Raw genomic sequence first — 24,651 nt, forward strand, 5'->3', positions numbered from 1 at the left:
ACGCCCAGGGTGTAGCCAAGGAGCCAAACATTGAGGAACTGTATTAGGTCCCTTGCAGATGCCCTGAATGGTAGCCTGACAGAAGCAAACTGTTTCCAGAACAACATACCTGATCTCATAGTTGGGACACACTTAACCTTCAAGTTCTAATCTCGTTAATATCTGGCCTTAGACAGCCCCCCACCCAAGCACTAAAACATGATAGCAGTCTTTTTGCAGGGTATTTGTAAAGTTGGTACAAATGAACTGCCGTGGTGACCCAGCTAGGGTGTGTATAGTAACTGAAATCTTTGCCATCTCAAGGCATTGCAATGTTGTTTTAAATTATACCCAGAACATTCTTTTCCTTAGACATAGTTGCATGCCTCCCAGGTAGGTCTGGAGCTTGATATGTAGCTGAGGATGGCCTTGGATTTCTGATTGTCCTGCCTTCACCTCCTGTGTGTAGGACTCAGAGTCTTGACAGCCAGTCACACCCTCAGCAGCAGCGTGTGACTTGGAGCACTTACTGCCTCTGTGCTGACATGTTTATTTGTAGTCTTCATCATCTAAGATTCCTGAGGAGGTTCCTTGTAATAATGTCATAGGAGTCACTGACAGCCAGACCCCACAGCCTCAAAGCACAGCTGTCATGTGATTTAGCCAGTGAGATTGCTGTTGGTTGTGAAGCAGGCTATTCCTCAACCATGGGGCAGACTAATGATCTTCAAGTTTTTGTTCTCCCCAGAGCAAGTGGAAATCCCATCCCTAGTAGAGTACTAAGGCTGCTAAAGAAGTCATTTAGACCTATTGAGTCCTGTGTCACCAATGCCTGTCCTTTTTTTTTTTTTTGAAACAGGATCTATATGTAGTTCTGGCTGTCCACTCTGTAGTGCCTCAAACTTAAGAGATCTGCCTGTCTCTGCCTACTGAGTGCTGGGGTTAAAGGCATGCGCCACCATATCTGACTCCAAAGCCATTATAAGTTTCCCAATGTAACTAGAAATTTTAACTATGAAATGGGTCTGCTCAAGAGAGGAAGGACTCTTCTGCCATTAGTTATCATAACACCCTAGAGGCAAATTTGGATTCTAACTTGTAAATTATCAGAAACTGCTCCGTGGCAGTAATTTACTAGACAGCAACCACAAATCCATTCATTCCCTAGGGCACTAGGAGATAGTGTTCATAGGATCCTTTATAACAGGCAGACACTAGTGTGAGTGTATTCAGCTCTATAAATGTTACTGGTTCAGCAGTGAGTCATACTACTGTCTTTAAACTCAAATTATCTAAGAAAATCATGGTATTTAGAGACAAATACTTAAGCTGAAAAGTGACCGCCTCTGTAATTCTGATGGCTTAGTGGAGCTCAAGCAGAATGGATCTGAAACCTTGGGGACTGTCACTGTATGTACACAGTAATTGGAGTAAGGCTGGCTGTAAAATAGAAATACTGTATTTTATGTTTTTTGTTGTGTCCAAGTTCATTTGAAATATTGATTGTAGGTGTAAACCCAGAGTTATTATGTTTAATTGTGTGTGTGTGTGTGTAAAATCTTGGGTTAGTCTAGAGAATCTCAATTCAGATCTTCATGCTTGTGTTACATTTTCAGATGAATGAGCTATCCCACTCCCTTTTAAGTGTGGATGTATTACCAAAGGCAGAGTCCACGTACCTACATAGACAACTCTGTTCCTTAGCATGTTTTTTCAAAACAGTGCAGGGAGTTACAGAAATCATGGCTGTAATGGTACCAGTCAGTGATGATGTCCCATCCATGGCCGTGGAAGAAAGCTAATTGTTCAAACAAGAGCAGTACAGGATGAGAGGGATAAACTAACATCACCCGGATATAACTGTAAGACTGAACCAAGAACAAAGTGTGAGGTCCCTGTGTGGCTGATCTTGAAGCCCCACTCTCACTTCTGAGCAGCTAGCTGCTCCTTCCTGGAAGAGCCTCACATTTTTTTTGGTTTCCAGTACTTAACAGAAGCCACTTATCCAAAACACTCATTTCAAAAATCAGTTTTATTGTCATTTTATGGTTTAAAAAACATACATGGCATGGCTATAAAGTAATGAGACAAGTTTTCATGTGTGGCTTGGTTTATTGAGTCTCATTAATATATAGTCATATCCTGTCTCAAGTCGGAAGAAAAATATGCCTTCACTATATGATCATCAGTTTTGTTACTTAAAATTTATTAAGTGCCAACAGAGCACTAGGCACATATATAACACAGAATTGTACAGTCTCTATGTTGTTGACTATTATTTACATAGATTTCTCAAAGATAACATTAAAGCTTGTATTTACAGAACTTTAGACAAAATAATACTGGAAGTCAGCAAGTTTCTGTCTAGCAAGGAGCACCTTTTCATGACTGCGAGGGTTCTGCAGAACCTAGAGTGCAAGAGCGCTTCAATTCCATTCCTCACCAAGTCCATGTTCTTCTACCAGAGTCAGATAAAGCTGTAAGAGGGAAATCCTATGAGGGAAGCTATTAATTGGTTTCCTTAGGTCAAATACATTTAGAAAATCCTGCTGAGACCATTGCTTAAAAGCACTAAAGACATTTATGCATTTTAACACAAAATCTGCAACAACAGGATGCAGTCCAGTGAGGTGACAGGATGACGACAATGGAAGTCATTTCTTAAACCTGTCCTCTGCTAGGAAACATTAACCACCGCGGTAATTTCCTGCTTTGAAAAAAAAAAAGGTACCTTGAAGACAAGCAGTGATGTTACAAAAAATATTGTAGAAAAACTCAAAGTTTTAGATAAACACAGTGAATAGAAAACTCCCCAACTGTCCACTCTTAGGAACTTGTAAGTCTGGTGATATTTGAGGGACACTAAGGATCTGGACTCAGAGCATCTGCTGGGCAGCCCCAGTCTATGGAGAAGTCAGATGCCACCACCATCCTGAGAAATAAAAAGTTTGGGTGTCATACATTTCTTGCAGATAGAGCTGAGTGCACAGACAGGGATCCATTTCCCTTTGGGGAGAAATTACTTTTTGGTACTAATAAGTGAACCAAGATATTTAAAATCTATGTCTGAACTGAAGCTCATCCCAAAGAATCTGCCCGATTCAAGTTAAACTGAGCCAACAGTCACAGAATGCTAAACAGTAAAAGCTTTGTCAGATTTGTGACAGTAAGGCATGTTGAACTTGAACTGCACCGTCTATCAGGTGCTCTCTGGGCTTGCTGTTTGTTATATCGTAAACAAGAACTTGGTCTCCTTCCTACATTGATCATGGTGTCTGTCGTGTGATGCACCTTTCTGTTCTCTACAATATCATCACAAAACATTATAAAGTAAGGAGGTGACCGTTGGACCTTGCCTTCAGCTACACTTAGGATACTGTACATTTTAGAATGTCTTAAGCATACTCAGAAAAAAAGGACTCAAGAAAATGTTCAGTCTTTTATTTAAAAACTATAAACAGTCACCAAAGTAAATAAAGCCATTCTATAACATAAACTGTCAGGTCTATATTTTATACTGCACATCCTAAGGACACAGCAGAAATGGTGGTTGGGAGGCCTTCCACATTTTTGGATGCTAATAGAACAGGCAATAGGCAGTTATAAGTGGATACATTTCACGCTTGGGGGAAAAAGACAATTTAAGGAAGTGAGCAGTTTCTGAGCAGGAATGTGGTACAGTATTAAGAATGGAAGAATAATACAATAAAATTCCACACTATATTAAGATAGAAAAAGTAGTGAAGAAAATATCATACCTGCACATAATGCATATATAACACAGGAGAAAACCTGTATAAAATTCCATGTATTTAAACCAATTTACAAATACAAAAATTCTGTACAAGCTCTGAGCTTGCACATGACAAACGCTTACAGTGGATACATGTTAGGGGAAACAAAACAAAAAAATAAAACAAAAACCCTTCAAATAGTTTGTCTTCTACAAAAATGACAGATATATTATTCCATACTCTTTCAGCCAGCAAAATGAGTCCTACAAGGTGTATAATACAAAAAAACAAAAAAACCCAACAAAACAAAAGGGGGGAGGGAATCCAAGAAAACCAAAAAAGAAAAAAAAAATCACAGTTCCACAAAACTGTTTTGACTTTACAGCATCAGTACCTTTGCAGAAGTATTTACACAAATTTAAAGAACATTCATCCACTGCGTAGAATATATCACAATTACTTACAGTTGACAGGAAAGTCTAGAAAACGTCAGAGTCTACCAATAATGCTTCTAGGACACCACAGAATGTATTTCCAGTGGCTGCAGTGGTATGAAGGGTGTTCATTCTATTCACAAATATTTACAACATCTATTCAGACTGGTAAATTTTTATGATAATAAATAAGTGAAAATATATTGGCTCAAGTAAGAAAACCAAGCTACTGACTCTAACAAAACACACAATCCACAGCTAGATATCGGTGGCCCCTCTGAAGCTGGGGGTAGGTGTGCTCAAACTTTGTCTTTATTCAAACCAGCTTAAATGGTTTTGTAAATATAAAAATGTGCTCCTTTTTGGATATAGATAAAAATATTTAATGCTTCTATTTCATCTGCTCACGTAGGTTTTATACTATTCCATGTATATTCCAATGTGGATGGTACTGAATTCTGATCATACCAGTCTCCACCAGGATTGGCCAGACCCGAGACATCCTGTAGATAAGCTGGTTGACAATCCCACAGTAGTTGTTTGTTGTTGTTGTTTTTTTTTCTTTTTAGATTTTTTTTTTTAAACAGAAAAGAAAGGGATTCGTTCAGAGATCAGAATACAAAGCTTCCTCTCGGCATCATGGGACGACACAAAATAATTCATTCTATGGTCTCTGCTCCATTAAGACTTGGTGCTTTCTTCAGTAACAGTATGTGAAATGTATCTGACTTTGAGTCCCCGCTGTGTAAGTGGTATAGGATTCACTACAGCATTTCTGAGTCTTTTTCTTGTTCTTTACTCTGAACTGTAAAATTAAGTTCATAAAGGCATTTGGCAAGGGTAGAGGAAGCTTCCATGTTACTAATGGCTAGCACTGATAAGTTGTTTTCATGTCTCTTTAACAATCTAGAAGAAAAACAAAACAAACATTGTCAGTCTGCAGGATCACAGTTAAGATTCCTTATCACAGATTCTATAACTAAAGTAGAAACATCATACAGTCCCATATGCAGCAAGTGTTAGTGCAGCTTTGCAGAAACAGGAGCAGCAAGGTTGCCATCAGTTAGTGCAATTTACTGGTAAGCAAACTAAGGCCAATTTCTGGTCCCCTGGAATCAACTGTCTTTGCAGCATGACAGGGTTTGTATTCACAGAAAGTTACACAGCCTATTTCTGTATCTTCATTCAGGGTTTTAGAAATTTCACAAATCATAAAATTGTTGGCAAGTAACAAAAACATTTATGAACTTGAAGTTTTCTATCACAAAGGTCACAGTATTGATGTGGCTATGAATAGAAAGAGACAGTGGGAGCATAAAATGGGGAAACAGCCTTACTGAGTCAGCTGGGAATGGAAGAGTGAACAGACGGACAGAAGGCTAAGGCAAGCACACTAACTCAATGCTATATATATAATGTTCACTGTACAGTTGGGCTTCAGTGTGAAAACTTTCATTTTAAACATCTGGAAAGCAAGTCACACAGCAATGAGATGGCCCAAGAACGGAAGAGAAAGAAGAGGAAGGGCTCCAGAGATGGCTCAGTGGTCAAGAGCCTGCTCTTGCCAAGGACCTGGGCTTGGCTCCAGCACCCATCCCGGTGGCTAAGGGTTCTGTAGCTGCAGTCTCTGTAACTACGCTCTGACATCTAACTGCTGTAAGCACTGCACACATGTGGGGTATATATGTGGATGTAGGAAAAATGCAGAAAACAAAATAAGTACGTCTTAGAAAAAGAACAAAATCAGTAGGAAAAAAGGTGAAGACATTCCTAACATTGTAATAATGCTGCAGAGGAGTAAATCATGGAAAAAGAAAAACAATTTAACTGCACACGTACTGCAGAAGACTGGAGAAAGCTCAGTTGTGGAACGCTTGCACAGAATGTTCAAGGACCTACGTTCATTGCCCATGACTGGGAATAAAGTGTGGACACCAAAGGAACAAAACGGTAAACATAATTCTGTACCCCAAGAATATGAACAAAGTACCGCTGCATGCAACCACAGAAACCAGCCCCACGGTCTGATTTTACTTCTATCAAATTAAAGCCAGGAAAAACTCCTTATAGTATTACTGATTAGGATGGGGGTGGGAGGGATGAAGCTGACTGCAGGGGTGGGACTCACCACTCTCCAATAACATAACACTCTGCTTTATAGACACTATGCATGACTTACTTCAAAATTTTAAGAAAATCTGAAAATCAACTGAAAATTGTATTTTTCTACAAAAAAAGTTTGTGCTCAGGGCTCTGCATGCTTTACCACTGGACCCAGGTATGCCCTGATCTTTCGACTACTACTACTACTATTATTACTATTACCTTTTCTTTTGAGACAGGATTTCTTTGGGTAGTTTTGGAGGTTGTCCTGGAACTAGCTCTGTAGACCATACTGTCCTCGAACTCACAGAGATCCGCCTGCCTCTGCTTCCTGAGTGCTGGGATTAAAGTTGTGCACCAGCAGTCGACAGCTTTCTCTTCTATTATTTATATTTACTTATATCTTAAGGTTAAAAACTAATATAATCTAACTTCTTTCTGTTTTTATTTTACCAACAAATTTCCAATTTCATATGTTGGCCGAAGTTGTATTAATAGAAACATTTAAGATTTAAATTATTTTCTAGGGAAACTAAACAGTTGAAGCGTATATTCTACCAAAAACAGCACCAAGAGATAAATCTATTTTGAGAAACAAAACAGAAAGGCTTAGATTTTAGACATACACATTACAGGAGACGGGGAGGAAAATTAATCAGCGTGGAAAACATTCTCATTTCTAGAATGCAAACCTTCATGTTAACTGCCCCTAAACCTGCCTACCTACAACAGGTGAGAGAATCAAAGTCATTTTCCATGTAGAGAAAAACAAAACCAAAAACTCCTCTTATAGAACTAATCCTGGGGGATGGCTAATACACAAGCCATACATACTGCTGGTGGGAATGCAAATGACAAGGATCAAGCGGTGTCCTAAAGGCTGTTCTGTGGAGGAACTGAACTCTGGGAAAGCAGTTTTTTTTTACTTCATCTATCGACTATCCATTAATGCACTAAGACTGATTAAGTCATTGGGGAATGTACGTGCAAGGGTTGGTTGGTGGGTCCTGAGCTGGAAGAAGTAATGGGATGAGCGGACTCCTGCCATATGCGACCACTCAAAGGATGCTCACTACAGTTCTTTGTATTTACTTTTTATGTGCAATGGTGTTTTGCCTGCATGTGTCTGTGTGAAGGTGTCAGATCCCCTGGAACTGGAGTTACAACTGTGAGCTGTCATGTGAGTGCTAGGAATTGAGCCTGGGTCCTTTGGAAGAGCACTCAGTGCTCTTAAACTGCTGAGCCATCTCTCCAGCCCCACTCAGAGTTCCAAAGGCAATCTTTTTCTTTCTTTTCCTTCCCTTCCCTCCCTACCTCCCTCCAAGGCCTAGTTATGTAGCCCAGGCACTGGCTTGCAACTTGCTCTGTATATCTGCACAAATGAAAAGCTAACGAATTTAAATTACTCTGCCATGTTTTAATGCAGCACCATTCATAAGAGCAAGAACTAGGAACATATGAAGTGTCCATCAACTAATGAACGAACAAGACAACATGGTACACACATAAATGAAATGCTAATCAGCCATTAAAACAAACAGATCCTGCCAAGTGTGTTAGAGTTCACTGACATTCACTATGCTGCATGACAGTAGCTAGGCACAAGAACACAGGGACTACATGAGCTCATGCATGGAAAGGCCAAAGGTTCATCTTAATCAAATTAAGTAGATGGTACTTAGCCAGGTCTAAGGAGGGCTGGGAGGAAAATGGGAGAACTATCAGTGAGAAGAACTAAGGCATTGTTTGGAGCCAAAGGCTCCGTGTGCTACTGCATGGAATGTAAGGTGACTACCGTAGACATCAGGAGTTAGAAGAAAGGAACTCCGATGTTTTTACCACACACACATACAAAAAAACAAAAACAAAACAAAAAAACCCAAAACAAATGAACAAAAAATAATAAAAAGATGAAGATGTGTATGTGTAAACATCACAGAACACCCCATTAATATGTACAATTGTTTTGGTAACGGTTAAAACAAGATATGAAAGTCACTAAAATTTAGAAAGCGAAAAATACACTAGAACTTCTGAGTGGAAAAATAGATTACACACAAAGAAATGTGACCTAGAATGTCACTGCACCCTAACAGCACAGCCAGGGAAGACACTGTAGCAATAACATTTTCCAAATCAAAATTTTATATCCAGACAATAGAACACAGAGGAGGGTACAATTACATAGGCACATTCTATTTTTTTTTTTTTCTTTTTCAGGACAGGGTTTCTGTGTCTAAACTGGAACTCACTCTATAGACCAAGCTGGCCTTGAACTCACAGAGATCTGCCTGCCTCTTCCTTCCAAGTGCTAGGATTAAAGGAATGTGCCACCACTGCCCAGCTCCACAAGCATATTCTTAAGAAACATTAGCAAAATACAAAAATAATCTACATAAATTTATGAAAGCTACCAAGGTAGAGATGGGAAGGAGGGGTGGGATTGATCTTGCAAGCTCTGTATTGACTTGGATCCCTCAATTCTTCTGACTTGCAGTTTGCTATCATACAGATTATACAATTAAAGCAATTCATTGGTGATTGTGTAAGCATGGATACAATCACTTTTGAGTACTCTGCTCACCCCAAACAGAACCCAAGCCGTTAGCTGTCACTCTCCATTCATTCCAAGATTCTATTTTTGTTGTTTTAATATGTAATATGAACTTAACCAATTCAATAACATCAGATACATTGATCCTGTATTGTAATCACTGTCAATATCTGCTTTTACAGCACATCATTCTATACCCATGAACAACAATCTTCCAACTCCCCAAGGCACATTAACAATGTATATTTCAGTGTTTTGCCTGCATGAATGTCTGTGTGCCACATGTGTGCCAGAAGAGGGCACTGGATCTCTTGGAACTAGCGTTACAGACAGTTGTGAGCTGCCATGTGGGTGCTGGGAATTGAACCTCAGTCCTCTGGACGTGCTCTTAACCACTGAACCCTCTCTCTAGCTCCTGTATTGGCACCTGACCTTTGGCCTGTGGCCTGTTGAACACGGGCTGTCCCCTCATTTATTCATGTATTTCAAGTATTCTGTAAAGTCTCAGCAATCTTTTCTTCTCTCTCTCTCTCTCTTTTTTTTTTTTTGGATTTTTTTGAGACAGAGTTTCTTTGTGTAGCTTTGGAGCCTATCCTGGTACTTGCTCCATAGACCAGGCTGTCCTCAACTCACAGAGATCCATCTGCCTTTGCCTCCTGAGTGAGTTCTAGGACAGCCAGGGCCGTTACACAGAGAAACACTGTAAAAAAAAAAAAAAAAAAAAAAAACCCACCTAACCAACCAACCAACCAAACAACACACATACACAATATTATAGTTATCGAAAAGAAACAAATGTTGACTTCTCCAGAGCTGAAACTCAATTAGAAGGGATAAAATGCATTAGTCACACTATCAGATCCTGACATTAAATCAAAAACACCCTCACATAAACCCTAGCATTTTTCATGTGCAAGGTACTGTACACATCTAAGTAAAGGTAAACTAATACCTACCTCTTAACTTAAATGTTATTAAAAATAGAAATATAGTTTAGTATTATTCCATTAGCAAAGGGATTCCTTACATTCTCCCTCATGTAGGAGAATTCATGATTATTAATATGTTCACAGAGGGACATACTGAGGATGGGTATGTGTGAGGAACTTGGTGGACTGCTATAAGACAAGGTCTCACCATGCATCTAAGCTGACTTCAAACTTGAAAGCCCCTCATGTACCCTTCATAGTCTTGTCTAATGGTGGTTGGCATTTTTAGGATCTCACTATTCTTTTTTGTTAAAATATTTATTTATTATGTAGTATTCTGTCTGCACGTATGCCTGCAGTCCAGAAGGGGGTGTCAGATCTCACTACAGATGGCTTTGAGCCACCATGTGGCTGCTGGGAATTGAACTCAGGACCTTTGGGAGAACAACCAGTGCTCTTAACCTCTGAGCCATCTCTCCAGTCCAGGATCTCACTATTCTAAGACCTTAAAAAGTGACATGCCGGAACACATCTGGAAGACAAGAGTCTACACATAAAACAAGAAGTTAACAAGACAGAAAGCTCTATAACTTAGCCACAGAAGTGGGCTTTGCCATTCAAGCGCAAACATACAACCAGGATGTGAAAGAACAGCCCTGAGTTACCTTGGGAATTCTAATTCCCTACACAAATTCCAATCAAATCTCTGGCAGGAAAGGGCTTGCCACTCCCCTTCCTTCTGTCTGTCACATACTTACTGAATGACTGTTACCAAAAAGCTACAATTTAAATAAACACCCAATCTCTACCTTTAAAGAGTTCCACATTCAGTAGCAGGGACACAGAGTTATCTGGAGCAGGTTAGGGCCTGAGGAAGACATCAGGAATGGAAGAGGGAACCCTAGATGTAGACTTCCTAGGCTGTGTTTGGGCAGTATTCTAGTGTGCATACTGGCAGAAGTATATAGTCTGACATGGCTTAATAGAGAAAAAGAGACATTAAAACTTCTGACAGAACAGAGATTTAATGTCAGAAGACAGACAGCCTAGAGAAGCAGAGAACAAGAACAAATCCAGTGAAAAATAAAAGTGCAATGAAATAAAGGCTACAGGGACTGGAGAGCAGGCGCACTGAAGAGCACTGGCTGCTCTTCCAGAGGACCTGGGTTTAATTCCCAGCATCCACATGGCAGCTCACAGCCATTGTAACTCCAGTTCCAGAAGATTCAACACACTTTTCTGGCCTCCGTGGGAACCGCACACATATAGTAAAACCTCCAAACACAAACCAGAAAAAAGAAAGGCTATAGAAAGCAGTGCTCATCTGCAGGGAATCGGAGATAGCAGACAGGCAGGAAGGCAGGTGGAATGAGTTTCTCTGCGGTGGCAAAGCAGGCACCAGGAAAGGGAGGCTGAGAAAGGAAAGGGAGGAAGGAGGAAGGCACTCTATGAAGACACTGCATTCTGAGACAGCCTGTTAAGCCTGAACACTAAAAAATTGTTACTAAATTTTATGAATGTTCAACCTCTAGCAACCCCCCAAAAACCTGAAAATGCACCCTCAAACAAAACAATCTTGGTATTTTTCATGTTGCACATTAGCAAAAAGTTATTCCTGCAATATCTGTCTTACTAGGTGCGTGTTAATTCACTGTTCCCTCCATTTATCTTTACAGCGTAGTAGTATTCCCTGGTGCATACCAAATTTGTTGTCCCTTGTCAACTGAAAGGCATTCGTTCCCATGTTTCCATTTCGTAACTACTGTGAATGGCAGCAATGCACACGGCAGAACAAGTGTCTGTGGGATACGATGTTCAGTCCATTGTGCATATGCCCAAGAGTGGTATAGCTGGGTGATATGGTATTTATTTTTGGCTTTTTGAATTTTCCACACTGACTTCCAGAGGGCTGGACCAGTTTAAAATCCCACCTACATTTAATGAGGGTTCCCTTTCCCCTACATGCTCTCTAGCATTTGTTGTCTATTGTCTTGTTTGACCTTTGTCACTCTGCCTTGGGTTAAGATGAAATCTCAAAATTATCTTGATTTACATTTCTCTAATTGCTAGGGGCAATGGACTTTTTTGAGATTTTATTTAGTAATTTTTAGTTATTCTTTTGAGAAATCTGTTCAGATTTATAGCTTACTTTCTGAATTGTTCATTTGCTTTATTCACTAACTTTTATTTTTTCTTTCTTTATATACTCTGGATGTAGAGCTGGAAAGGGTCCTTTCCTACTCCTGTGAGCTTCTTCTTTACTCACTTGGCTGTTTCCTTAGCAGGGAAGAAGTTGTTTTGGTTTTATGAGGACCCTCTTGTCATTTGTTGCCCTTTATTAATTCCTGAGCAGATGGGATCCTATCAAAACGGGCCTTTCTACAGCTGTATCTTGCAGATTACTGTCTATTCTTTCTTCTAGCACTTCCAGTGTTTCAGGGTTAAGTCTTTTTTTGTTTGTTTGTTTTAAAGATTTCATTTCTTATATATAATTATGTTCTGCCTGCAAGTATGCCTGCAGGCCAGAAGAGGGCACCAGATCTCATAGATAGTTGTGAGCCACCATGTGGTTGCTGGAAACTGAACTCAGGACCTTTGGAAGAGCAACCAACACGTTTAACCTCTGAGCCATCTCTCCAGTCCCAGGGTTAAGTCTGTAATCTATGTGTAGCTAGTTTTTGTGCAAGGTGGTAGATACAGGCTTATTTCATTCTCCTGCATGTAGGTGTCAGGTTTCCCTAGCAACATTTTAAAGATGCTTTCTTTTCTCCAGTGTATATTTTTGGCATATTTGTCAAATTTTAGATGTCTGTAGTTATGTGTATTCATGTTTGGGTCTTCTATTTTGCTCCCTTGGTCTACATGTATGCCAGTACCATATACCTGTTATGGTTTTATTACTATGGCTCTGCAATATATCCTGAAATTTGGAATTGTAATTCCTCTAGCATTGGGTATCAGGGTGTTTTGTAATTCCACAGGAATTTTAGGATAGGTTTTTTTTTTTTTCTGTGAAGAATGACATGGGGATTTTTGACTGAACATGAACATCTGAACTGGATCTATCTGACCTTAAAGACCTCCACGGGGCCTAACTTCCTTAGCACTCAAAGGTACTATGCAAGGTTTCAAGGGAGGGAAACAATCAATAGTTCTACGTGGCTGAGATGACTACGAACCACAATAATGACCAGCATGGCAAGATATTCCCAAGGGTACAAAAGTGGCATATGCCATGGCAGCAACCAACAGCTATCTAATTGAACTCAAGGCCTACTCAAGAGGAGGAAACCATGCCTGTTGCTGCAAACATCAGCAGCTACCTGGGGGCACCGGGGATATAAATCTTAGAAGAAAACCTATTACTATAACTTTACTAAACCAGTAAAATTTCTAATTGCATTCTAAGTACTTATCTTATACTCACAAACACAATGTAGCTCAAGCTCAGGGTACTGATGAGGAGCAGAAAGACTTTTAAAGACAAAAGAACAAGAAGTCTGCTATGAGACTGAGTCTCCAAGAAATGACAGAGAAGATATCCATGAGTCCAACAATGTGGTTGCCTAAACACAACCTGAACAAGGATGGCACTAATAGACAGTCTAGCGTGCTCTATCCACAAAGAACTATAGGCATCTATGGACCGCTTGTTGATACAGGGAAAAATAGTCTTCCCTAGGGATGAACCCACTTAATTGGTTGTCTGGTACCAAGTCATAAGCCCTGAAATCATGCATACACAAGTGTGTGTGTGTGTATGTGTATGTGCGTGCAGCAATAGCAATTACAGAAAATGAGGCCAGGAATGTGGGAGGAACAGGGCAGGGAAAGACATGGAGGAGTTGGAGGAAGGAAATGGAAGGAGAAAAGTAATATAGTTATATTTCAACATAAAAAATATCACTTATAATAATTTAAAAAGCTGTCTTCTTTTTGTAATTCCACAATTTTTATGCTTTGAAAATCTACTTTAGGCCAGGTGTTGGTGGCGCACGCCTTTAATCCCAGCACTCGGAAGGCAGAGGCAGGCGGATCCCTGTGAGTTCCAGGCCAGCCTGGTCTACAGAGCGAGTTCCAGGACAGCCTCCAAAACAATACATAGAAACCCTGTCTGGAAAAAAAAAAATCTACTTTAAACTGGGTGTTGAGGGCGCAGACCTTTAATCCCAGCATGCGGGAGGCAGAGGCAGGCGGATCTCTGTGAGTTCAAGGCCAGCCTAGTCTACAAGAGCGACTGCCAGGACAGCCTCCAAAGCCACAGAGAAACCTTGCCTCGAACCCCCCACTCCCCCCAAAAAGAAAATCTACTTTAAACATTATAATACCTAAAACAATCTGACTGAATGTAGATGGAAAGCATTTGTAGGAATGGACGTATTAAGTAAAAGGCCCCATGACAGCTTCTAGGCTGCTCAGTTGAGGATGTGGGAGGAGTAGAGGGAAGATGGGTGAGGGGAGCCCTACAGAGCAGTATGACTTATTAACAGTAGCAAAATTAGTTATGACACAGCAATGAAATAACTTTATGGTTGGGGTCACCACCACATGAGGAACTATATTATAGGGTTGCAGCTTTAGGAAGGTTGAGAATCACTGCTTTAAAAGGATACAGCAGGACACACTCTTGCAAGGATAAAGAGTCATTCCTACTTTAAAAATGTATCTACAGATTATGCTCTTGCTTAAGATCATAATTATAAAACATCAAAAGTATTACAGTGACTCCTAATATTCATGCTTTTGATAGGCTCATTAAAAAGACCAACAGTCAGGGCTGGAGAGATGGCTCAGTCATTAGGAGCACTGACTGTTCTTCCAAAGGATAGAGTTCAATTCTCAGCACCCACATGGTAGCTCATAACTGTCTGTAACTCCAGTTCCAGACCAGACACAGACATATATACCCAGGGAAACACCAATGCATATAAAATAGAAAAGCAACCATAGCATCTGTATTTCTAAGGAGTGGGAGACGGCTGGATTGTTAAAAATATTTCAAAAAACAAGAACCACCAACTGGCCGGGCGTTGGTGGCGCACGCCTTTAATCCCAGCACTTGGGAGGCAGAGGCAGGAGGATCACTGTGAGTTCGAGGCCAGCCTGGTCTACAAGAGCTAGTTCCAGGACAGCCTCCAAAGCCACAGAGAAACCCTGTCTCGAAAAACCAAAAAAAAAAAAAAAAAAAAAAAAAAGAACCACCAACTGTCCTATGGAACTGAATTAATTCCATGTGATACAAATGGCCAATTACATCTTTCCTCCAATAACCACTCAGGTTTCTTCTTTAGAAGATTTTTTTTTCTTCTGTAAATGCTATGGCAGGAGGAAAATTGACAATAAAACAAGTTAAAGGCTTGTTTTCTATTGTTTCAACTTTTATTTTTGGCTTTAGAGAGACCACGATGGCCTGGCCTTACCATAAGCTTTTGGACACATTCACAAATTAATCAGAAAAACAGCAAGTAAGTGATAGGTAATGTCATTAACTCACACATAAAATACAGTAAGTCTGCTTTGGTTATGGAAACAGATTACTCACCTGCGCCCACACTCTGAGTATTTACCAATATTTTTTAATATTAAGGCAGCTGTTAGTCGGATGTGTTTAGTTATTGGTCCCTCTTTTTCATCCTTAAAAAGAATGGAGAACATAAAAAGAATGAAGATCTACATCACATAGGGCCCCACCTTACAGACACTTACTGCGAAGTGCACTTACTGTGAAGTCCCGGAAGACAAGGTTCCTTGACCCTCTCCTGAGAGCCATGAGTGCAGCACTGGGGTGACTTGCAATGGCCTTCTGTGCTCTAGGAGCAGAGCCTGTGCCCCCTACAGCTGGCTGCCTAAATTGATTAGACAAGCAGTGTTAACAGCATAAACTGACAAGGGGTCCTGTCTCTGCCTGCCACACAAGCAGCTCTATTTTAGGGCTTGAGTTTTCCAGCTTATCCTTTCCTTTTTGACAGTGTCTTACTACATGTCCCAAATGGGCTTTGACATCCATCTCCCTGCCTGGAGGCATTATAGGAAGCAGCACTCCACACCACTCAGTTTAACGGTTTCAACATAAACAACAGATGTACTGCATGGTTCATCACTGAAGTTACTATACTGGGTAAGGAAGCAGTTAACAGTAACTTAGCACAGCACTGAAGTTGTAGAGTCCTCATCTTGGAAAGCACTGTGCAGCTATTTGCCAGGGAGAAAACAGAAAACTGCCCCGTGTATGTTTTAGAAACTGTGAAATGGACAGCATTTACACTGCTTTCATAACAGGTTACTTTGAAATAGTCCTTGTAACAGAAAGGAGTTACAAGCAAAGTCCCACTCTCCTTACAAAGACACAGGAAGGAAGGTTTGCAGAGAACTACAGTATACATTCCCAGTTAAGCACTGCCAATTTCTCTGGTCAAGCAAACCAGCCTGCAGAGCTGGGAGGCAGCAGTGGAAAGGACTGCTGGATGCATTCTAACAAACTGTGTTTCTTCTGAAACTTGGAAACTAGAGCTATTTCTTATTTTTTAAACAGAAAGTTTGAATTTTAAAAATATAATGTAGAAGGGGATGGAGAGACGGCTCAGCTACTCTTACAGAGACCTGAGTTCAATTCCCAGCAACATGTCCCTCCCAAATATACACATACATGCAGAGATACATATGTAAGCTAAAACATATGCATATGTTTATAGGTGTTCATGTATGTATATATAGAAAGAAATCTCTTTGCCATTGTCCAATACACGTTTACTACCTTAAAAAAAAAAAAGACCTTAATAGTACTTCTAATTTACAAGGCTTTCCCTCCTATATTATTGTTGCCTAATGACTTATCTCCAAAGTTTGGGCTACCTTATAGACCACACACTGCAACTGCTATGAAAATGGATACCTACATAGAGATATGTATGGAGAGAACTTATGTAATTTGAGCAGAATCTCATAGCTTGGTAGTGAGAGCTGGGCTAGAACACAGGTTTTGAATTCCCCATGTGCTAAGTTCCTTTTTATTGTTCTTGTTTTTGCTTAGTTTTCTACTTTAATTCAGTGCCAACGATGGGAGACAGGCCCCTGACCACAGTAGGGACTACTTGTTCTTTATGCTCGACAATAACTAATTGTCTTTACTTGGTAGAGGATCTTTGATTTGCCACTTGTCCTGGTTCATCTTGTTTTAATCCTGCGAGCAAAGCGTCCTTTGAACAGTGCTTATCCTGAAGGAGAAGAAAAGAGAAAAGAAGTATATCATAATCTCTAACGTGATGACAGGACATACTAAGCAAATGGCATCAACCAAGTATACCTGTAAGTGAGTAATGAAAGAAAACCTCTGCCGCTGAAAAGGCTCACAGCCTTCCCAAAGACACTGCCCTGGATAGACATCTTTCCCTCCATGTTCAGTAGCTGCATGGTAGAAAACCTGTGAGGGTGTCTGAAACCACCTAGAAAAAAAAAAGGCAAAAATATCTGACACTCAGGATAAACTGTTTAAATCACATTGATATATTAAAAAATATTTCCTAAGAAATCCTGGCTACAGCTTTTTTATATGAGATTTTGATCATGTGTATCTTGAAGGTGCATGCACATGTGTGCAGGTACCTGGAGTGTCCAGCAGAGGGCACTGGATTCTATTTTTGATAATTACATAACTGTGTCTATGTCTCAATAAATTACAAAGTATTTTTAAAGACTGACTCATTTTTCTGTGTATGAGTATTTTGCCGGTACACTTGTACATGTATCATCTGTGTGCTTGGTGCCTACAGAGGTCAAAGGAGGGTGCTGGGAAGAGAACCCAGGTCCTCTGTAAAATGGGCAAATGTTTTTTAAAGGCTGAGCCTTCTTTGCAGTCCTGAACCAATTTTTAATGTGTATTATATATCCAGTATTACAAATTATTATCAGTACATGAAATGTCTGGTGTTTAAAAACATTTAATAAAGAATGTAATTACTGAAGTATAAAAACCTTAAAGAGTCACAGATTACAATTTTTTCCTATTCATATTCACTATATAAATACCAGTGAAACTTATATCAGGATATCCATTTTAAGTACTCCAAATAATATTTCACTCACATGAAGCAAATACAACTGGGATGCTATATAACCTATAACTGTCACAAGGAACATTCCTACTATATTCAAGTTTCATTGAGATTCTATTATGTTACTAATTAAAAATAATTTGTGTGCTGTATAATGATGTCTGGCCAATGACAGAGAACATACATGACTTACAAAAGTATGATGAGACTAAAAACTTTCTATCACCTAAGCGACTATGTAGTGAACTTCATACAGTAGCCAGTGTAAACAAATATAGCCAGGAATACAAAGGACAGTGGTTAATGTATAAAATAAGAGACTTGATGATGACAGCATGTGGCTGCTTTATCTATTATAATTTTTTCTTTTTCTTGTGTAGCAGACCCTGTATATATAGGCTTCTGTAAATATAGGCTCCATGGTGCCTATACAATGAAGGACCACCTAAGTCCCCAGGTCTCAGAATGTAACTTAGTTAAGGGATGTTGTTTATACATACCCTAAATATAAATATACTAGTGACTTACCAGAAAGGACTGTAGTCTTAAGCATTTCATAGAACATAACATTAATCAACTACATGATACATGAAGTTGGCAAGCTGCTAATGATGGGGGGGGGATGATTAACTTTAAAAATGTTTTGAGATCGGGTCTCACAACGTAGTCCATGTTGGTCCAAATGGTGTTTCTCATGCCTCCACCTTTTGAGTGCTGGAGTACAATGCCACATCTAGCCAGTTTTTCCTTCTATCAACTTTAGATGCTAAAATACATACAATTGTGTGATGATGACTGCAAGGTAACACAGGTTTGTGTTTGTCACTGTACTCATCCAACACTGTACCTGGTACTTCTCTCCAGTCCATTTCCCTTTCCCGCCTTCCAGGTCTCTTTCTTGTTCTTTATCTACCTATTCTGTCCATGAGTAATGTACTGGCTTGGTAGTTCAGGATAAAGTTCTAAGGTAGCTAGTTTCTATGATTATATAGGTGTGAAAACCAGTGAAGAGTTCCAAACTAATATAATAAAAGATCTGAATTTTAAAGGTCAAATATAATACTTGAGGGAGAGCTGGGCATGGTGGCACATACCTATAATCCCAACACTTGGAAGGCTGAAGTTCAAGGCCAAACTAGGCTACCTAGCAAGTTGCTGTCTCACTGTGCTCTCCACCCTCCCAAATGAAGAGCTGAAGTAAAGAGTGCAAGCAAACATACATGGACATTACAGACTACACTTTTTTCAGGGTGAGAAGAATCAGTGCTAAGGTAGAGTGCCATCACTGCTTGCTACCATATCCAGAATTCTCACTACTTCCTTTCAAGTAATCATCTAGCGCACTACCCCAATCATAAAAGCCCATGCATTTGATGAACCCAAAAATTAAAGAGCAGGCCGGGCGTTGGTGGCGCACGCCTTTAATCCCAGCACTCAGGAGGCAGAGGCAGGAGGATCTCTGTGAGTTCGAGACCAGCCTGGACTACCAAGCGAGTTTCAGGACAGCCTCCAAAAGCCACACAGAGAAACCCTGTCTCGAAAAACAAAAACAAAAACAAGAACAAAAAAAAAAAATTAAAGAGCAGTCAAAGAAAAACAATTCCCTTGACCCAGTTCCCAGGAGCTTTTAACACCATGGTGTATTTCCTCTGGCTTTCTTTCTCTGTACTCTCCCTTTTGAGAACGGGGGATCTGCTGTTGACTGGATGCTGTTATGATCAACAAATAAGTGAATGTGTTCCTTTTGACAGTTTTACAGGGTGAGTGTACTGGGGAAAGAAATTCTCTGAAAAATTTCACTTACTGGAAATCTAATGCTAATGTTATTTGTAAAACTGCCTGCTGCTAGACAGCTAAAAATAGATAGGAGCAATAATCACTATGGTCATTTTGTTTGGTGATGAGAGTAGTAACACAGTCTTCTTGTATTCTCACCTGCCCATTTTGCTAACTCCTTTTTGTTTGCTTGAGACAGTATTGGCTCACTGTGTAGCTCTGGCTGGCCTTGAATTCTCCCGAGTGCTAGGATTAAACACACATGTCACCACCCAGCCTGTTTTACTAACTCTTAATTTTGAGATAGTCTCAGGATTCCAAATGAGATGCTTCTAAGATATTGCCTCCATTACCAGGTGATTCATCAGTCACACTCATCAGCACTGGTCCAAAGTCAAGTCTGGTTAACTTCACATCATGTCAATCCTGTCTTCTAAATGGTGTGACTTTGTGAACACAGACATTAACGGTCCAGTCTTATATTGATCTCCATATAAGACACATCACTAAAGGAACATCAGTGTTAGTGCTTCCTCTCCACTTCCTCATCTAGGTCCCCTTTCCTGTTCTCTCGGATCTCAGCTACTGTCTGTCCCCAGGCTGTCTCCATGACTTACTCCCGGAGTTCTGTTACTACCTTCTATCTTTCCTTTTCTACTTATACAATGGTTAAGAATATAGATAGTAAGGCCAGAGAGTAAAGCCCTTGCCAGCATGCCTGAGCCCCAAATTCGATTCCAAGGACCCACATGGTGGAAGGGGGTACCAGACCCCTCACCCCAAATTGTCTCCCTGTGGTGTGACACATTCACTAGCTCTCCCAACCACAGAAGTACACTTTTCCCTTGGGGCTGCTACTCTCAGTAGATAGGAATTAGAATTACCAAAATTTAGCAAAGCAATACAAAATCTAACATTTCATCATTTTATAGGATTAGCTGTATCTGCTGTTTTTCTCTCAGTCACCACCAACTGTCACAGGTACACATGGTCGTCAATGACAACAATTCAGCTTAAAAAATTCCTCATCCTCTGCTCATTATCTAAGCAGCAGAGAGCTGCTCTGGGCAGGCTAAAGGAGTCCAGTTTCCATTAAGTTCTTTTGTCTTATGGCACAACAGGCTTTTTGGTTCTAGTGAACATGATTAACATAAGTGTAAATTTCCTAATCCCAGATGCTCCAAGTAGTCACACCTAAAAAGAAACAAAGTAAAAAAAAAAAAAAAACAAAAACCAAAAAAACCCAAAACAAACACAACCTCACACCACCACAAAGAAATGAACAAACAAAAAGAAGCATTTAAAAACTACCTAAACCAGCCCGGCGTTGGTGGCGCACGCCTTTAATCCCAGCACTCGGGAGGCAGAGGCAGGCGGATCACCGAGTGAGTTCCAGGACAGCCTGTCTCAAAAAAAAAAAAACAAAAAACAAAAAACAAAAAACAAACAAACAAAAAAACAAAACAAAAAACCTACCTAAACCAAAACAGCCCACAACCATCACTGGTGCTGGTACAGGACAGCCTGTTCTTGTGGGCAGGTACCCTAGGGCACTAACACAAACACCTTTTCCATTTCTCAAGGTCACCCTTTAAAAGCCTACAGTCTATTTAAGAGCGCTCTCTCTCCCCCTCTCTCTCTCCAGTAATACATATTATCATATTTTTTAAAACCCACCACATTCAAAAGAACAATTTAAAAAGAAACCCTACAATTATAAAGGCATATAGCAAAAGGCTGAAAACAACAGTTGAGTTTAAGAGCCATTTAGAGTTTTCTTGGTCAAGTCACAGCAGTCTCTTTTCTCTTAATGGTGTTAAAATACTCTGTGTCTTTGTTTTTTCCAGATAGGGTTACTCTGTGTAGCTTTGGAGCTTGTCCTGGAACTGGCTCTGTAGATCAGGCTGGCCTTGAACTCACAAAGATCCACCAGTTTTTGCCTCCCAAGTGCTGGAATTAAAGGCTTGTGTCACCAACGCCCAGCTAGTATTCTGCGTCTTAATAGCCCTCCTGCTTCAAAAAAAGAAAAAAAAAATCCTCCACTTTATTGCATGAAATATACACGTGATGTCTTTTATCAGAAAATTGTAGTGCAAAATACATATGCATAAGAAAAAAATAGGAAAACAAAAAAATAAAATAAAAAACAAAAAAATGCATAAATGTAAAAAATGTTATGAGCACACATAAGAATCTAAACCAAGTTATTGCTGTAAAAGTTTTACCTCAACATTTGATATCAATTTGTTTTACATATTATTTTAGGGGAAAAGAAATATCAAAGATATACATTGCTTTATAATCAAGTGAGACTACATAACTGGCTGCTAAGAACCAGGGGACAGGTCAGGCAGTGGTGGCACCAGCCTTTAATCCTAGCACTTGGGAGGCAGAGACAGAGGCAGGTGGATCTCTGTGAGTTCGAGGCCACTCTGGTCAGTCTACAGAGAGAGTTCTAGGGCAGCCAGGGATACATAGAGAAATCTTGTCTCAAAAAAAAAAAAAAAAAAAAAAAAAAAACCAAGGGATGTCAACCACTCTTGGTAGAAGATTAGCCAGATTACATTATACCCAGATATAAGAGTTTAAGAAGAGAGGGAGATGAACAAGTCTAATTTCACTATTAAAACTCCTCACTCGGAAGCTGGCGAGATGGCTCATTGGTTAAGAGGACATGCCGCTATTATAGACAAGAGTTCAGTTCTCTGTACCTACAGCAAATGGCTTACAGTTGCCTAGCTCTAGCCCTAGGAGAAATAGATGTTTCTGGTCTTGGTAGACACTTGGACTAACATGTATAGGACCACATAAAGCCATATGCACTGATACATAATTATAGTAAGTTCTAGGCCAGTAGGGGTATGTAGTGAGACTCTGTGTCAACAAACAAACATTTAGAGACATTAAGATATGCTTTAAGCTGGGCTGTGGTGGCACACACCTTTAATCCCAGCACTTGGGAGGCAGAGGCAGGCGGATCTCTGTGAGTTCAAGACTAGCCTGGTCTACAAGAGCTAGTTCCAGAACAGCCTCCAAAGCCACAGATAAACCCTGTCTCGTTGTTAACTGATTTTCATCATACATACAAAAGTGCACAGAATCTAAGGGAAAATGTCCAATGTCTGGGATCCCCTCATGATCCATCTGGATTCCTCCAAAACGCTTAGGTCATGTCTCCAGCACACACAGCCTGAGTTCTAAGCTCCTGTTCTTGGTGGTTATCCCATGGTGTCTCCAAAATGCTGAGTTCATCTGCTGCAACTGGGCTGCACTCTCACCCATACCCTCTCATAGGCTCTCCTCATGGTGCTAAGCCTCAACTTCTCTGCATGACCCCTTCAGTCCTGGACTTCAACTACCCCTGAGGCTGCATGGCCTCTCCAGGCCTTAGTTGCTCTCCATGAGTCCTTCATGCCTTCAAAATCTGTAAGTACCACCCGGGTGACTCTTACACATTACCAAGTTCTGCTGCCAGCACAAGGTACAACCCCAGCTGCCTCTGGAACACAGCTTCTGTGTGCTGACCCTGAGGAAACACTTCCCAGAAGACTTCACCTCAACGATACTGGTTTCATCTTAGTCACTGTTAATTTCTCAGTTCCAGGTAACCAGCATCAACTGTCCCAGTAAAACAAAGGTTTTACCTTAGCAGTTTGGGTTCTTGTTAACCACAGCTGATTCTTGACCAGACAGCACAGATTCTTCTTCACACACATGGCTGGTAAAGGCTTTACTTTTCTCTCCAGGTCTCCATTGTCTGCATCCCTCTCAACATCTTATCTTCTAGGCTCCCACAGAACAGTTCACTGAGCCCTCAACACTCAAAGACTTTTCTAGTCCAAAGCTCAAAAGCTCTTTCACAATCCTCCCCAAAACAACGTGGTCAGGTCTGTCACACCTATGCCCCACTATACTGGTACCAATTTGTCATAGTTAGGGATTCTACTGAGTGATAAAACACCATGATCAATGCAACTTGGTGAGGAAAGGGTGTATTTCAGCTTACACCTCTAGGTGACAGTACATCACTGAGGGAAGTCAAATCAAGAAACTATCCAGCATAGATATACATATATATTCCTTTTTTTGTTGTTGTTGTTTCTTGAGACAGGGTTTCTCTGTATTGCTTTGGAGGCTGACCTGGAACTCACTCTGTAGACCAGGCTGGCCTGGAATTCACAGAGATCCGCCTGCCTCTGCCTCCCGAGTGCTGGGATTAAAGGCGTGCGCCACCAACGCCCGGCTACATATATATTCCTAAAGATAACCAGCACAGTCCATACATTCTTTCTTGTATGCCTGTTTTCTAAATGTTGCTCAGTACACACAGGCACTTGGCACATTCACACTCCCACTTTATGCTAAAAAAAAAAATGGATTTTCCAGAATCACATAGCTAAGTACCAGAGCTGGGATCTCAAGCTAGATATGTATGTCGAACACGAAAGACTGATTTTCTCCCCTAACATACCTTAATATGCAAAAATATATTACTAAGTATATTCAGTATCTCTGATAGTGTAATTTTTTTCAAGCTGGCAAAAATTCTGAAAAGAAGGTTTAAGAGATTAGTACGTAATTTCCCAAGAAACAAATACTAGTAAAGTATAGGCTAGATTCCCAACTTAGGAAATGATATTTGTAACTTTTTAAATATTTGACACTAAAACTATCTTAACTCCAATTAATTTTATGTTATATGAACCTTTTGATATTTGACAACATCTTTAAGTAATTGGACTCTTTGGAACTCAATGCTGAAAGAACAAGAACCTTGTTCACAACCAACAAGCCAGCTAGTACAGATTACTACCAGTGATAGTAATAAGGGATTTTCCAAGTGACTTGTTTTCTTAGAGCAGAGATGGTAAAAGTGTGGGGATCATATATATATATATATATCTCAAAGTAATGCTACTCATAGCATCACATGAAGTCAGTCTTGCCCTTAGTATAACTCATATCAGGAAAACTTCCAGTTTCCTCACACAGATTCTTGGGTAGGCTTAGAAGCAGCAAGATTTGATGACTAACATGATAATGAGTGATGCCAAGTCAGTGCAGCTCAGAGCTGCTGGGTTCAAGTCAAGT

The 24,651-nt window shown here is 40.2% G+C and overlaps 1 protein-coding gene across 1 annotated transcript in view; it reads right to left on the bottom strand.

Moving 5' to 3' along the window:
- Nucleotides 1-3,405: 3,405 nt before the first annotated feature.
- The window catches only part of Arid2 (AT-rich interaction domain 2), a 120,239-nt gene continuing 98,993 nt past the window's right edge, over nt 3,406-24,651 (bottom strand). The window contains exons 17-21 of the mRNA XM_040753911.1: nt 17,037-17,175; nt 16,862-16,947; nt 15,456-15,579; nt 15,276-15,367; nt 3,406-5,053 (exon numbers count right to left, since the gene is read on the bottom strand). Of these exons, the coding sequence (XP_040609845.1) occupies nt 4,912-5,053; nt 15,276-15,367; nt 15,456-15,579; nt 16,862-16,947; nt 17,037-17,175 (583 nt within the window). The 3' untranslated portion in view covers nt 3,406-4,911. The remainder of the gene's footprint in view (nt 5,054-15,275; nt 15,368-15,455; nt 15,580-16,861; nt 16,948-17,036; nt 17,176-24,651) is intronic.

The sequence above is a fragment of the Mesocricetus auratus genome, unplaced genomic scaffold, assembly GCF_017639785.1.
Source record: "Mesocricetus auratus isolate SY011 unplaced genomic scaffold, BCM_Maur_2.0 Super-Scaffold_100010, whole genome shotgun sequence".
Lineage (NCBI taxonomy): Eukaryota > Metazoa > Chordata > Mammalia > Rodentia > Cricetidae > Mesocricetus > Mesocricetus auratus.